The sequence below is a fragment of the Salvelinus alpinus genome, chromosome 23 (genome assembly GCF_045679555.1).
Source record: "Salvelinus alpinus chromosome 23, SLU_Salpinus.1, whole genome shotgun sequence".
Classification (NCBI taxonomy): Eukaryota; Metazoa; Chordata; class Actinopteri; order Salmoniformes; family Salmonidae; genus Salvelinus; species Salvelinus alpinus.
The window spans coordinates 30,952,963-30,967,145 of NC_092108.1; the positions used below are offsets into that span (position 1 = coordinate 30,952,963).

General features: G+C 43.4%; 1 protein-coding gene across 1 annotated transcript in view; it reads right to left on the reverse strand.

Moving 5' to 3' along the window:
* The window catches only part of LOC139550790 (translation initiation factor eIF2B subunit gamma-like), a 54,904-nt gene that overhangs the window by 19,864 nt on the left and 20,857 nt on the right, over positions 1-14,183 (reverse strand). Inside the window, exons 6-10 of the mRNA XM_071361946.1 lie at positions 6,726-6,815; positions 4,491-4,624; positions 4,180-4,370; positions 3,851-3,913; positions 865-1,013 (exon numbers count right to left, since the gene is read on the reverse strand). Of these exons, the coding sequence (XP_071218047.1) occupies positions 865-1,013; positions 3,851-3,913; positions 4,180-4,370; positions 4,491-4,624; positions 6,726-6,815 (627 nt within the window). The remainder of the gene's footprint in view (positions 1-864; positions 1,014-3,850; positions 3,914-4,179; positions 4,371-4,490; positions 4,625-6,725; positions 6,816-14,183) is intronic.

Here is a 14,183-nt window from a genome sequence, read left to right on the forward strand (position 1 = left end):
AGTAGGTTTACATAGTCAGCAATCCACCCACAATAAATAGTTGAATATGACACTTTAAAAAAAGGTAGAAAACTAAGGTAAACGTAAAAAAATTAAATTAAAATAAATTCCACTTGTGAGTTATATGAAGGAAGTGAAATACGTTGTTGCTGAGAATCTAGCTACAGCAGAGTTTAACCATGTATATTAATCACCTATGTGTTTATGTATGCCATTGTAAGCGTGCTCTGGTTCACTGCACACCAATGAACATTGTCAACATAGTGTTCTCTGTTTCCCCCACATATCACATAAAACAAGCCTCAGGCAGTCAGTCCCCTCCTCGCACTGCAGCCCACCCAAACACAAACACGGTTGTTTTACTATCCTTGTGGGAACCAAACAACTGATTCCCATTCCAAATCCTATTTTCCCTAACCCTAACATTTAACCTAACCTAACCCCAAACCCTAACTCCTAATTCTAATCCTAAACCTAAAAAAAGCATTTTGCTTGTGGGGACTGGTGAAATGTTCCCACTTGTGCAAATTTTCCTTGTTTTACTATCCTTGTGAGGACTTCTGGTCCCCACAAAGATAGTAAAACCAAAACACACACATACTCCGGAGTCATCCATACACTCTGGCCTCTAAAACCTAATGGTTCCCCTTTGTGGTTTAAAACTATACTGGGCATAATTGGAGAAGGGAGTTTACTACCCGGTCTTTTCCAAATGGAAATAACAGTGTTGCTTACACTGCTTTCTCTCTACCATAAAGTGTCATCTGTGACTACCTGGTAAAATGTCCTGGGATCACAGCTTCTAAAGTCTAAGGACACAGTGGTAGAAATGGTCCAAATCTGTATACAGTAGGCTCTACTCACCCCTCCTCGATGGTGACTCCGTGCATGATGATGGAGTTGGTTACTTTGACCTTCTCTCTGACGGTGGTGGACGCGCCGATCATTGATCTCTTGATGGATGCCTTGTCTGAGATTTGACAGGATGCTCCTATTATGCTGTCAGCACCAATCTGGCAGACAATAACCAGATGTGGTAGAACGATGTCAGGAAAAGGAGATCATAAGCCGAAAAGACCACACAAGAATGTACACTTCCCTCTGTTCCCTTCCCACACTTTACTATATTAGTCAAATTTCCAGTGTAAAAATCTAATTCTTTATATGTATATACACATATACAGTGGGGAGAACAAGTATTTGATACACTGCCGATTTTGCAGGTTTTCCTACTTACAAAGCATGTAGAGGTCTGTCATTTTTTATCATAGGTACACTTCAACTGTGAGAGACGGAATCTAAAACAAAAATCCAGAAAATCACATTGTATGATTTTTAAGTAATTAATTAGCATTTTATTGTATAAAATAAAGTATACACAATTTTGTTTCTGGTGTCCTTTGACAGCTCTTTGGTCTTGGCCATAGTGGAGTTTGGAGTGTGACTGTTTGAGGTTGTGGACAGGTGTCTTTTATACTGATAACAAGTTCAAACAGGTGCCATTAAAACAGGTAACGAGTGGAGGACAGAGGAGCCTCTTAAAGAAGAAGTTACAGGTCTGTGAGAGCCAGAAATCTTGCTTGTTTGTAGGTGACCAAATACTTATTTTCCACCATAATTTGCAAATAAATTCATAAAAAATCCTACAATGTGTTTTTCTGGATTTTTTCCCCTCATTTTGTCTGTCATAGTTGAAGTGTACCTATGATGAAAATTACAGGCCTCTCTCATCTTTTTAAGTGGGAGAACTTGCACAATTGGTGGCTGACTAAATACTTTTTTGCCCCACTGTACATACATACATACATACATACACACACACACACACTTTTTCAGGACCCTGTCTTTCAAAGATAATTCGTAAATATCCAAATAACTTCACAGATCTTCTTTGTGAACATGCACCTGTGGAACGGTCGTTAAGACACTAACATCTTACAGACGGTAGGCAATTAAGGTCATAATTATGAAAACTTAGGACACTAAATAGGCCTTTCTACTGACTCTGAAAAACACCAAAAGAAAGATGCCCAGGGTCCCTGCTCATCTGTGTGAACATGCCTAAGTCATGCTGCAATGAGGACTGCAGATGTGGCCAGGGCAATAAATTGCAATGTCCGTACAGTGAGAAGCCTAAGACAGCGCTACAGGGAGACAGGACGGACAGCTGATTGTCCTCGCAGTGGCAGACCACGTGTAACAACACCTGCACAGGATTGGTACATCCAAACATCACACCTGCGGGACAGGTACAGGATGGCAACAGTAACTGCCCGAGTTACACAAGGAACGCACAATCTCTCCATCAGTGCTCAGACTGTCCGCAATAGGCTGAGAGAGGCTGGACTGAGGGCTTGTAGGCCTGTTGTAAGGCAGGTCCTCACCAGACATCACCGGCAACAACGTCGCCTATGGGCACAAACCCACCGTCGCTGGACCAGACAGGACTGGCAAAAAGTGCTCTTCACTGACGAGTTGCGGTTTTGTCTCACCAGGGGTGATGGTCGGATTTGCGTTTATCGTCGAAGCAATGAGCGTTACACCGACGTCTGTACTCTGGAGCGGGATTGATTTGGAGGTGGAGGGTCCGTCATGGTCTGGGGCAGTGTGTCACAGCATCATCAGACTGAGCTTGTTGTTGCAGGCAATCTCAAAGCTGTGTGTTACAGGGAAGACATCCTCCTCCCTCATGTGATATCCTTCCTGCAAGCTCATCCTGACATGACCCTCCAGCATGACAATGCCTCCAGCCATACTGCTCATTCTTTGCGTGATTTCCTGCAAGACAGGAATGTCAGTGTTCTGCCATGGCCAGCGAAAAGCCCGGATCTCAATCCCATTGAGCCCGTCTGGGACCTATTGGATCGGATGGTGAGGGCTAGGGCCATTCCCCCTAGAAATGTCCGGGAACTTGCAGGTGCTTTGGTGGAAGAGTGGGCTAACATCTCACAGCAAGAACTGGCAAATCTGGTGCAGTCCATGAGGAGGAGATAATCTGCAGTACTTAATACAGCTGGTCGCCACACCAGATATGGACTTGATTTTGACCCCCCTTTGTTCAGGGACACATTATTCAATTTCTGTTAGTCACATGTCTGTGGAACTTGTTCAGTTTATGTCTCAGTTGTTGAATCTTGTTATGTTCACACAAATATTACAAATGTTAAGTTTGCTGAATATAAACGCAGTTGACAGTGAGATGACGTTTCTTTTTTTGAACAACAGTAGGATTATACTTTAGATTATACTTTTAGAACTCAAAAGTTTGACAGTTTGAAGAGCAGTTTGATTATAAAGATAGTGGAGAGGCAACCTACAGTTGTAAGATCTTCATTTGATCATCCTGTTGCAGAACTTTCCAGAAATGCAGGAACTTTTAGTGTATTTGAGGTTTAAAAAGGCTTCTAAAGTTTGTAATTTACACTTTGAAATGGTAATTATAATCCACATAATAAATTCACATTTCCTTTTGCTGCAGGATTATTTTCCTGCTGTAGCAAACTGTCTCAAATTAAGGTCCTACATCTGTAAGAGGTGTAGTGGCCAAAAGTCCCCAACTGTTGAACAGGGCAAGAGGAGCTGAGGGCCTCCGCTAGTGGCCTCCCCTGCCTCTTATGCTCCTTAATCCCCTATGACACACATCTAGAGCATCTACCCTCATAGACAACTAACAAGAATAGCATGTGACTCACCAAAGCACACTCACTCTAATGGCATCCTCACTCACAACGCTCATTCTACTACAACCTGCTAATGACTCAGACACAGACTCATGGATGCAGTCCGAAAATACACATCGTACCAGATATCTAAGAGAACCACCCATCCAGCTACTAGGCTAGCCACTCACCAGACAGCGCACAGATATCGCTGCTGATGGATGGACTGCAGGCTCATCAAACAGCTTAGGGGCCTGGAACACAAGACAATAAGGCATACATGTTCATAGAAGAGGATAAAACAATAATGCCAGTAATGTACAGGGAGCATGTTCCTCACCAGACAAAAGGTCATATTAATCACATCTAAAAGTTGTAAGTTAGGGTTACTAACAGAGCCGGCTATTAGTTTGATGTGGCAGGTAAAGAAAGCAGTGTACGAGAAGAGCATGCTAGCCATGAAGCAGTCAGAAACAGATTAATGCATGTTTAGTACATATAGTTTCACTCTCTCACTTACCAGGCGATTGGCTTCGATGTAGGCCGCTAGCGTGTTGACGCGGTAACACATGCCCTCGTCCATGATGTGCACGTAACAGCGCAGGCGTCCTCCGTGGTAGGCCTCACTCATGTCCCCACGATGGTCATTCCAACAGGACCTCTCCCGGGTTAGCTGCAGCAGCACCTCATCCCTGGACAAGATCTGAATCTCTACACACACAGACAGCAGATAGACACAGTTGAGTGTGTATGTGTGTGTGTGTGTGCATGAAGTGAGTTACAACCTAGCTATGAAAACTCTCTTAAAATGTTCAAGTATAGTTTCATTACCTAAGTTTGCATTGCCATCCTTTTTCTTAAGGTTCTGATCAGCTTCATCATTGACATTCGGAGAGGTCATGGATTTAGAGAACTGTTTGCGGACGAGATACGGGACTAACTCTCCCCGAATCGAAGAGACAGATCTTTGAGAGAAAAATACAATACTTACTCAGTTGTTGAAATAGGTACATTCACTGAAAGTAAAAAATAAATTTTACTCTCATGAAGTCTAACATTTGCCCCCAACTCTTTTGAAAAGTAATAGCATAGAATAAGAACGAGGACAACATTTGACCGTGGTAATTGACCTGCATACGGACCCCCGTTCTACTCATAATATTTCTATTTTGATTCAGGTATTTCCTCATGGCCAATCAAAACGATAGAAGTAGGAAGTAGGGAGAGGGGGGTGAGAAGGGGGGAAATGCCTTTGAGTGTACATGGCTAATGTACTGAACGCTTTCACAAGTTCTAGGCCATCTCTGCTCATGAGGGTTACCGCTAACCAGAGAAGAAAGAAACAACCACGATCATTTCACAGTGTACACGTTCATGGGTTTCCTAACAGGTTAAAAAAGATTAGGCTGAATCATGGTTTCAAACTACCATGTAAGCCCAGTAGGCAATTTAACTTTCTCCTCCTTCTCCGCTCTCCTGCACTGCACTCAATGTCCCTCTCCATCTCTCACTCTCTTTTTAGTTTCTTTTAAGGGAGATTAGAATTTCCATCTGAATGCAGAGAGAGAAACAACAGTTACTCTGTCCATTTTTCTCCTTGAGCGCTCCACAGCAGAGCAGCTTCAAGAGGGAGAGATAGAGAAAGAGATGGAGAGAGAGAGAGGAGGGGAGGGAGAAAAAGGGGAGAACATGAAAAAAAGGGGGACAAAAAAAAAGTCCACCTACTTTGATGCGGGGGAGAAAGAAAGAAGTGGTTAGTGCTTTTGAGGTCTCCCGAGTCTGGGTGGCAGATAACATTAAATGATATTTATATCAGGATGACTGGTGAATTCAAATGTTAAAGCAATGGGAAGCAGCAGGAACAAGCGTCTGCAATGCAGGGTATTTATGTAAACCCCCAGTAGAAAATTCCTATTTGGAGGGAAAGTGGGCCGGGCGAGTGAGTGAGTCAATGCATTCCCCAATTAATGCCACCTGCACTTATTTTCAACACCACCTAAAGGAGCTGTTGGGTTTCCTCACAATGCCAGTTTAACAAGCACAAAAGGGACGGGGGGACTAACTGGGGTACTGGACTGGGGGGTGGGTGGAGGAAGAGGTTGTAGCAGCAGCAGCACTCTTCCTTTGGTCTTGCTGGTGGTGGCGGGAGGGGGGGTAAGAACAGGAGGGCGGGGGCTAGCAATTACTAGACCCATTTCTCATTCAAGCCCTGTTCTGTCCCCCTCCCAGTTCTGAAGTATCCCCTGCCTAGGATGTATGGGCAGGAGAATGTGAGTAGATGAATGCAACACCACTAGAAATATAGGCTACATCAATAGGATGTACATTTATCAAAGTGGGACGCACTTCAACTAAGTGGTCTAAGCATCTAACATTGCCTTCAATTGCTTGGCCTTGATTTTAATGATCCAGTACATCTTTTAAATTGTGGACCATTTGATCTGGTGGTGGTGGTGACCACAGAGATCCATTAAATGACTTCAATATGTTGGAAGATACATGTCAGTCTATGGTGGTGGTCCTATTATATACGGTAACCCAAAAAAGTACAATGGACAATAAACAAGACTTTCTGATTGGTCCAAAGTGATTGCAGTTTAAAAGAAAACCAGAAGTATGAGGAAGTGAGATGATCAACACAGTTGTGATTGAGGTGTACCTCTGATACTAACGCACAAGGGGGCTAAAAGCCTAATAAACTGCTCAAGTGGCACATTGTAAAACAAATTAACACCTGACAAGAATACCTACCAGCCTCAAAGCCTCCATAGTCACAGCCTGTTCTCATATTAACTCAAATTCAACACGCATGAACCTTGGCAAGAAAGGTGCTGTTCAATATTTCACCTGTGTATAGCAATACACTGTATTCACATTTATGTGGATGGTTATCGGTACCTTTTAAAAACTAATTTGATATACATTAAACATAAAACACGAGCACATTTGTGAGAAAATGACATGCACAAAGGCTACATCCCAATGGAACCCTATTCCCTACACAGTGCACTACTTTACAGGGAATAGGGTGCCATTTAGGAAGCAAACAAAGTAAAATGACCTCACTTGTTATCAGCCAGGAAGTCGACCACAGACTTCTTCAGGCAGTACAGGTGGGCGTCCACAAGGCCAGTTTTGATGTGCATCCTTGGATGTCTGAATGAAAGAGAGAGACAGAGACGGAGGGGGTAAATCAAATCACATGTTAACTAAAAAGCCAGCGGAGACGGGATGTTTTAGATTGCATTACCTCTATCACTGTGTCGTAACATGGTAGTTGTTATAGAAACATTGTACTAACATGTCTTATCACATACTCTAGCAATTGCTTTGGAGTCGAGAGGAATTCTTGCTATCACCCGAGAGGGCTAAGGGTTATTCCCTATTTCACTTCTGTAGGTCAACTGTTAGAGTAATAACAGTGTTACTACACAGGTTTAAGGGGAACCGTAACTGGCTACTGAGAACACAGGTGGTGCCAGTACCACAGTTAATGTCACTGTTCATGGCACAACACACTATAAAGTATCCTGTAGCAGACACTGAGGCACCAAGCCTCTTTCTTTACATGAGCAAAACCACTTTTTGTTTTTCTTCTCCAGATGTTTTTTTTAATTAGATGACAAAGAGTAAAAATAACTACAGTCTTTAATTTAGCTTTTCATTCTACCTCCTTAATTACTCTGTTGAAAGCAGTATGTGACAGAACAGAACATCTGTTATGATAAAAAAAAAGAGGTGATATAAAAGTCCTGCATCTGTGTATTGTCCCCTGCCAGCCTCTGTCCACAGGCCCTGCCCCAGAAACATGGCTGTCATGGCAACCGTGTCCAGTCTGAACTGCAGTGAGTGCTGCGTTAACTGGTCAGATGCCAACACCAGCGGACCCCCCAATTGTTTTACAGCATGCAATTGACATGACAATGCTCTGGGTATAGATCCTCTGTGTTCAGGCAGGGTAGGCTGCTATAGAGCCCAGGGCTAAAATGGCAACCTATTTCCTTTATAGCGCACTACAAGTAGTGCACTACAATAGGCAATAGGGTGCCATTTGGGACACAGACCAGAGGCGGCTGCCTGCCTGCCCTGGAGGCCAGTCTAATTCATCTGAGAGCTGCAGCAGCCAGGCTGTCTGAGTGATGTGGGAAGTCTCTGAGTTGCAGCTGAAGGCAAACCAAAGGTTGTTGCACCAGGCAGGAAGAAAGAGATGGGAAAAACTCACAGGATCAGAGATTGTGGTGGTATCGTGTAGAAACGCTTTAATTGAGAATAATTGCTGTTTGGGTTTTATTTTTGAAGTCCTCGGGTAAAATGATCATGATAATATAACGTTCTATACTTGCCGAATGGTGGTTAGTTACAGAATTAAATCTAAGCCTACAGTCGAAAATGTCTACAGAAGCCAACATCAATTCTCTAAGACAGTGATGTCAGTTAGCAAAGCTAGCACTGTATTCACAGTAGATATGACCATGGTGAAAGCAGACCTCATCCTGTGAGAAGGCCTCTGTAAGCACTGCTCACATAAAGTGGCCAGGAGACCCGACTCCATAAACAGTTCCTTGGACAGAACCAAGGCAATGGATCATAAAAGGCCATATCCATACACTCACTAGTCTATATTCTATAAGACCTCTGGATCAGAGCACCAGGTGAAACAAATGAAACCTCCACCTAACACCCACCATGATCAGAGTGGTGAAGCACCACCATAACAAACTGGCTGTCCAGCCTGCCTGGTGGTGTCACATTCAACTGAGCCCCCCATACCCCCCGTCTCCCCTTAATGTGACATTTATGAAGCGAAACCATAAGAAAACCATCTCATCTCCGGAGCTTTATGTGAGAGCCTCCCCTCTCCGCCTTTTCTTGGGTGAAGAATGCGATTTAAAACATTGAGAATAAGTCAGGAGGTCTGTTTGGCGATGCAGATTTCAGAACCAGATGCTGGGCCGTATAAATCACATTGTGAGGGGGAGGAGGGTAAACAGGCAAGAGGTAAATTATGACAACTTTGAGCCATTCCATTAACCAGCTCACAGAGGGGCCATGTGTTGAATCCACCAACAAGAGGCTGAAAACAGAGACAGGAATATTCTAGCACATCACACCACCCACATGTGGTCCCAATGTGGTCCTCCGGTCCACACACAGACCAGAGCAAACAGGTTGTCATATCCTGTTTGTGTGTGAACTGTACGCCAAATGCAGATAGAAGGAAACGAGATTTATTGGAACACCCAGCTTCTGACATCCTTGTTTGGCACCTGTGGGGCTGGGCAGGCAGGCAGGGAGGGAGGCCAAGCAGGAGAGATACCCAGGGATCAGTGTACGGTGGCTGGGGGTCAGGTGTGGTGTGGCGAGGATGCGAGCGGTTGGGGGGAGGGTCGACAAGTGCCCCCCCAACCAAGTGCAGGACACCATGGTTAAACACAAGCAGTAGCGGCTACAGGCCTAGTCTGTCCGTCCAATGGGACGGCCTACATGCTGATGGAAGGATCCCCATTTGGGTGATAATTTTAGTAGAAATAGAATACACATCGTTTGGCCATAAGCCACTGCATTTCCCAAACAAGTCTAATGTGTGATTCCTGGTAGTCTAGGGGGCCTGGCTGACGAGTGAAACAGAACATTGTTGCAAAACTCCTCAGGCTATGGTGATTCACTCCCAAGCGTTATGACTGACTACTAAAAACCTCAGCATGTAGTACCTCTTAAATGAGCACATTCCACATGGAAGCAGTGCTGTGAGGTAATAGTCCTTGTGCTTCTCTCTGAGGGGACAGTGCTAACTGCTGTTCTGGACCTAGTCTGTGTCAACACTAGAGGTCGACCGATTAATCGGAATGGCCGATTAATTAGGGCCGATTTCAAGTTTTCATAACAATCGGAAATCGGTATTTTTGGACACCGATTTTGCCTTTTTTCTTGTGTGTGATTTTTTTTTTTACACCTTTATTTAACTAGGCAAGTCAGTTAAGAAAACATTCTTATTTTCAATGATGGCCTAGGAACGGTGGGTTACCTGCCTTGTTCAGGGGCAGAATGACAGATTTTTACCTTGTCAGCTCCAGGATTCAATCTTAAAACCTTAAAGTTAACTAGTCCAACGCTCTAACCACCTGCCTCTCACTGCACTCCACGAGGAGCCTGCCTGTTACGCGAATGCAGTAAGAAGCCAAGGTAAGTTGCTAGCTAGCATTAAACTTATCTTATGAAAAACAATCAATCAATCAATCATAAATCACTAGTTAACTACACATGGTTGATGATATTACTAGTTTATCTAGCGTGTCCTGCGTTGCATATAATCGATGCAACGCAGGGGGATGATTTAACAAAAGCGCATTTGCGGAAAAAAGCACAATCGTTGCACGACTGTACCTAACCATAAACATCAATGTCTTTCTTAAAATCAATACACAGAAGTATATATTTTTAAACCTGCATATTTAGCTAAAAGAAATCCAGGTTAGCAGGCAATATTAACCAGGTGAAATTGTGTCACTTCTCTTGCGTTCATTGCAAGCAGAGTCGGGGTATATGCAACAGTTTGGGCAGCCTGGCTCGTTGCGAACTAATTTGCCAGAATTTTACGTACTTATGACATAACATTGAAGGTTGTGCAATGTAACAGGAATATTTAGACTTATGAATGCTACCCGTTAGATAAAATACGGAACGGTTCCGTATTTCACTGAAATAATAAACGTTTTGTTTTCGAAATGATAGTTTCCGAATTCGACCATATTAATGACCAAAGGCTCGTATTTCTGTGTGTTATTATGTTATAATTAAGTCTATGATTTGATATTTGATAGAGCAGTCTGACTGAGCGGTGGTAGGCAGCAGCAGGCTCGTAAGCATTCATTCAAACAGCACTTTCGTGCGTTTTGCCAGCACCTCTTCCCTGTGCTTCAAGCATTGCGCTGTTTATGACTTCAAGCCTATCAACTCCCGAGATTAGGCTGGTGTAACCGATGTGAAATGGCTAGCTAGTTAGCGGGGTGCGCGCTAATAGCGTTTCAAACGTCACTCGCTCTGAGACTTGGAGTAGTTGTTCCCCTTGCTCTGCATGGGTAATGCTGCTTCGAGGGTGGCTGTTGTCGATGTGTTCCTGGTTCGAGCCCAGGTAGAGGTGAGGAGAGGGACGGAATCTATACTGTTACACTGGCAATAAGAACATCCAATAGTCAAAGGTATAAGAAATACAAATGGTACAGAGAGAAATAGTCCTATAAATACTATATTAACTACAACCTAAAACCTCTTACCTTGGAATATTGAAGTCTCATGTTAAAAGGAACCACCAACTTTCATATGTTCTCATGTTCTGAGCAAGGAACTTAAACGTTAGCTTTCTTACATGGCACATATTGCACTTTTACTTTCTTCTCCAACACTTTGTTTTTGCATTATTTAAACCAAATTGAACATGTTTCATTATTTATTTGAGGCTAAATAGATTTTTATTGATGTATTATATTAAGTTCCACTGGCTTCCAGTTGAAGCTCGCATCCGCTACAAGACCATGGTGCTTGCCTACGGAGCTGTGAGGGGAACGGCACCTCCGTACCTTCAGGCTCTGATCAGGCCCTACACCCAAACAAGGGCACTGCGTTCATCCACCTCTGGCCTGCTCGCCTCCCTACCTCTGAGGAAGTACAGTTCCCGCTCAGCCCAGTCAAAACTGTTCGCTGCTCTGGCACCCCAATGGTGGAACAAACTCCCTCACGACGCCAGGTCAGCGGAGTCAATCACCACCTTCCGGAGACACCTGAAACCCCACCTCTTTAAGGAATACCTAGGATAGGATAAAGTAATCCTTCTAACCCCCCCCCCTTAAAAGAGTTAGATGCACTATTGTAAAGTGGTTGTTCCACTGGATATCATAAGGTGAATGCACCAATTTGTAAGTCGCTCTGGATAAGAGCGTCTGCTAAATGACTTAAATGTAAATGTAAATGTAAGTTAAAATAAGTGTTCATTCAGTATTGTTGTAATTGTCATTATTACACTTTTTATTTTTATTTTTTATTTATTTTTAAAATCGGCCAATTAATCGGTATCGGCTTTTTTTGGCCCTCCAATAATCGGTATCGGTATTGAAAAATCATAATTGGTCGACCTCTAGTCAACACCACTGCAAGGCCCAGACAAATTTGCTCACGCATCCAGCTACATTTCGCTTTACTATAAAGACCTTGGCTCTTTGTCCTCTCTCGTGTCTGAGCAGAGAAGGTAAATACAAACGGCCCCAAAATGTTCAGACTTGGGTAGTTAGCTGGGGAAATGTGCAGTTAAATGTATAGATTCCTTGCCATCGGACAATACATTGACGCTATTTAAAAAGAGAGGAATGTTTGAGGAGTGTGCTTCATGGCACACAGGGGACAAGACACATACTGTATTACTAGTTTCGCAATGGTACTACATTCTTCAAATATATTTAGTGTTGCGGGAACCAGGTACTGTAGACCTCAAGTGATTGACTAAATCCATGGTTTCATCCGGAAAGAGAATTAAACTATGGTAGCAGTAGCGTAGCTTAATCATGACGGGCCCAGGTGCCCCCAAAAAATTAAGGGACCCTATCACCATCCATATTTCCCTTAAAATGTAAATAATTTTGTTGGTAATGCTGTGTGTTAATATTGTTAAGCATTGTAACAGCAGAGCAGAACCTAATCTATGGGCACAATTAAAGCTGTTACCAAAGAAGCCGCAATATAGCCAATACATTCAACGCCATGGACGGCGGTCAGAAATTAACCCGTATAAGTCGATCAGCACCAAGGAAAGCACAAAGCGGTCAAAAAACACCCTATTTTATCTGCAAATAATAGGCAATAGCCTATATTATAAAACCTAAACATATAGATCAATCTCTTGACAGAAACACCGAAAAACAGCTAATGACCCAGTACATCTGGTCTTCTGGTCAGGCTCCGTAGACGGGCACATCGCGCACTGCTCCCGAGCATACTACTCGCCAATGTCCAGTCTCTTGACAACAAGGTAGACGAAATCCGAGCAAGGGTAGAATTCCAGAGAGACATCCGAGACTGTAACGTTCTTTGTTTCACGGAAACATGGCTCACTCGAGACACGCTATCTGAGTCGGTACAGCCACCTGGTTTCTTCACGCATCGCGCCGACAGAAACAAGCATCTCTCTGGTAAGAAGGGCGGGGGTGTATGCCTTATGATCAACGAGGCGTCCTTTTGTTCACCTGATAAGGGAGGAATTATATGCTTAAAAGGTAATGATTAGAATATTCCACCCTGAAACCATATAATTGTATGACATCTATTAGAATCATAAAACTATAATCTGATGATGTGTGTAGTTTTAGTCAGAATTAGAACAAGGACCTTTTGTTCCTTTTTAGTACGTAAGCAGGGTGCAAGTGTGAAACAAATGATAAGAGGAGCTATCAACAGACAAGCTGGACTACTGTGTTCCTTACAGGACATTCTGTCTCCACTCTGCGAAGTCGTTGACAATGGCATTCAAATCCATGGTTCTGGCCCTGGTGTTTTCAATGGACAGAATGGCCAACTCACTCAGTCTCTCCTGTCACATGCTGCTCCTCAGGTATGATTTAATTATTTTCAGTTTGGAAAAGGAGTACTTGGCACTGGCTACCGTTTTACAGGCAGAGTCATAAAAAGGAGCGTCGCTGTAACTACTTCCCCAAATGTAGCAGTGACTGAATTGTAATCCACAATGAGCATCTTGGCCTGGTCTCTCATTGTAGTGTGCTTTGCAATTTCCTTCTTAAAACAGGCCATCAAAGAGATGAATTAGCCATGTAAGCTTGCTGATACACCTTTGCTGTAATGTTCAGCCAACCGCCTGGCGGTCTTGTAGAGCGCATCATCATCATCTGCGTTGGCCAGGGTAGTGGGATGAATGGAGTCAAACAGACTCGATGTTGCCCGCAGACTTTTAAATCTGTTTGACAGCTGGTGGATAACGATGTCAAGGTTTGCATTAAAGACGTTGACTCTAAAACTACTCTCCCCATCACACAGTCACTCATCCTCGCATAGCTCATCAAAATGACGCCTCACCTTCCTTCTCTGAGTGTCTTCAAATGCGTTCTGATCTCCCCATTTATCGGCAAGGGTCTTTGCAGTGACTTTGGCCTTCTCAAAATCCTGTCGGAATCCGGACAGGACCTCTATCATGTCCTTGAGTAGGCTAACCGCTCTGTGCAGGTCTGCGTCTTTGGCCTGTAGCATTTTGAAGACGACGTTCACATTTTCTAAAACCTTAGTCTGCAGAACGACGAAATGCTGCATCATCCCTCTCATCCTTCTTGTCACGTCTTATGGCTTGGGGGCAGTATTTTGACATCTGGATGAGAAGCGTGCCCAAAGTAAACTGCCTGTTACTCAGGCCCAGAAGCTAGGATATGCATATAATTGGCCGATTTGGATAGAAAACACTCTAAAAGTTTCCAAAACTGTTAAAATAATGCCTGTGAGTATAACAGAACTGATATGGCAGGCAAAAAC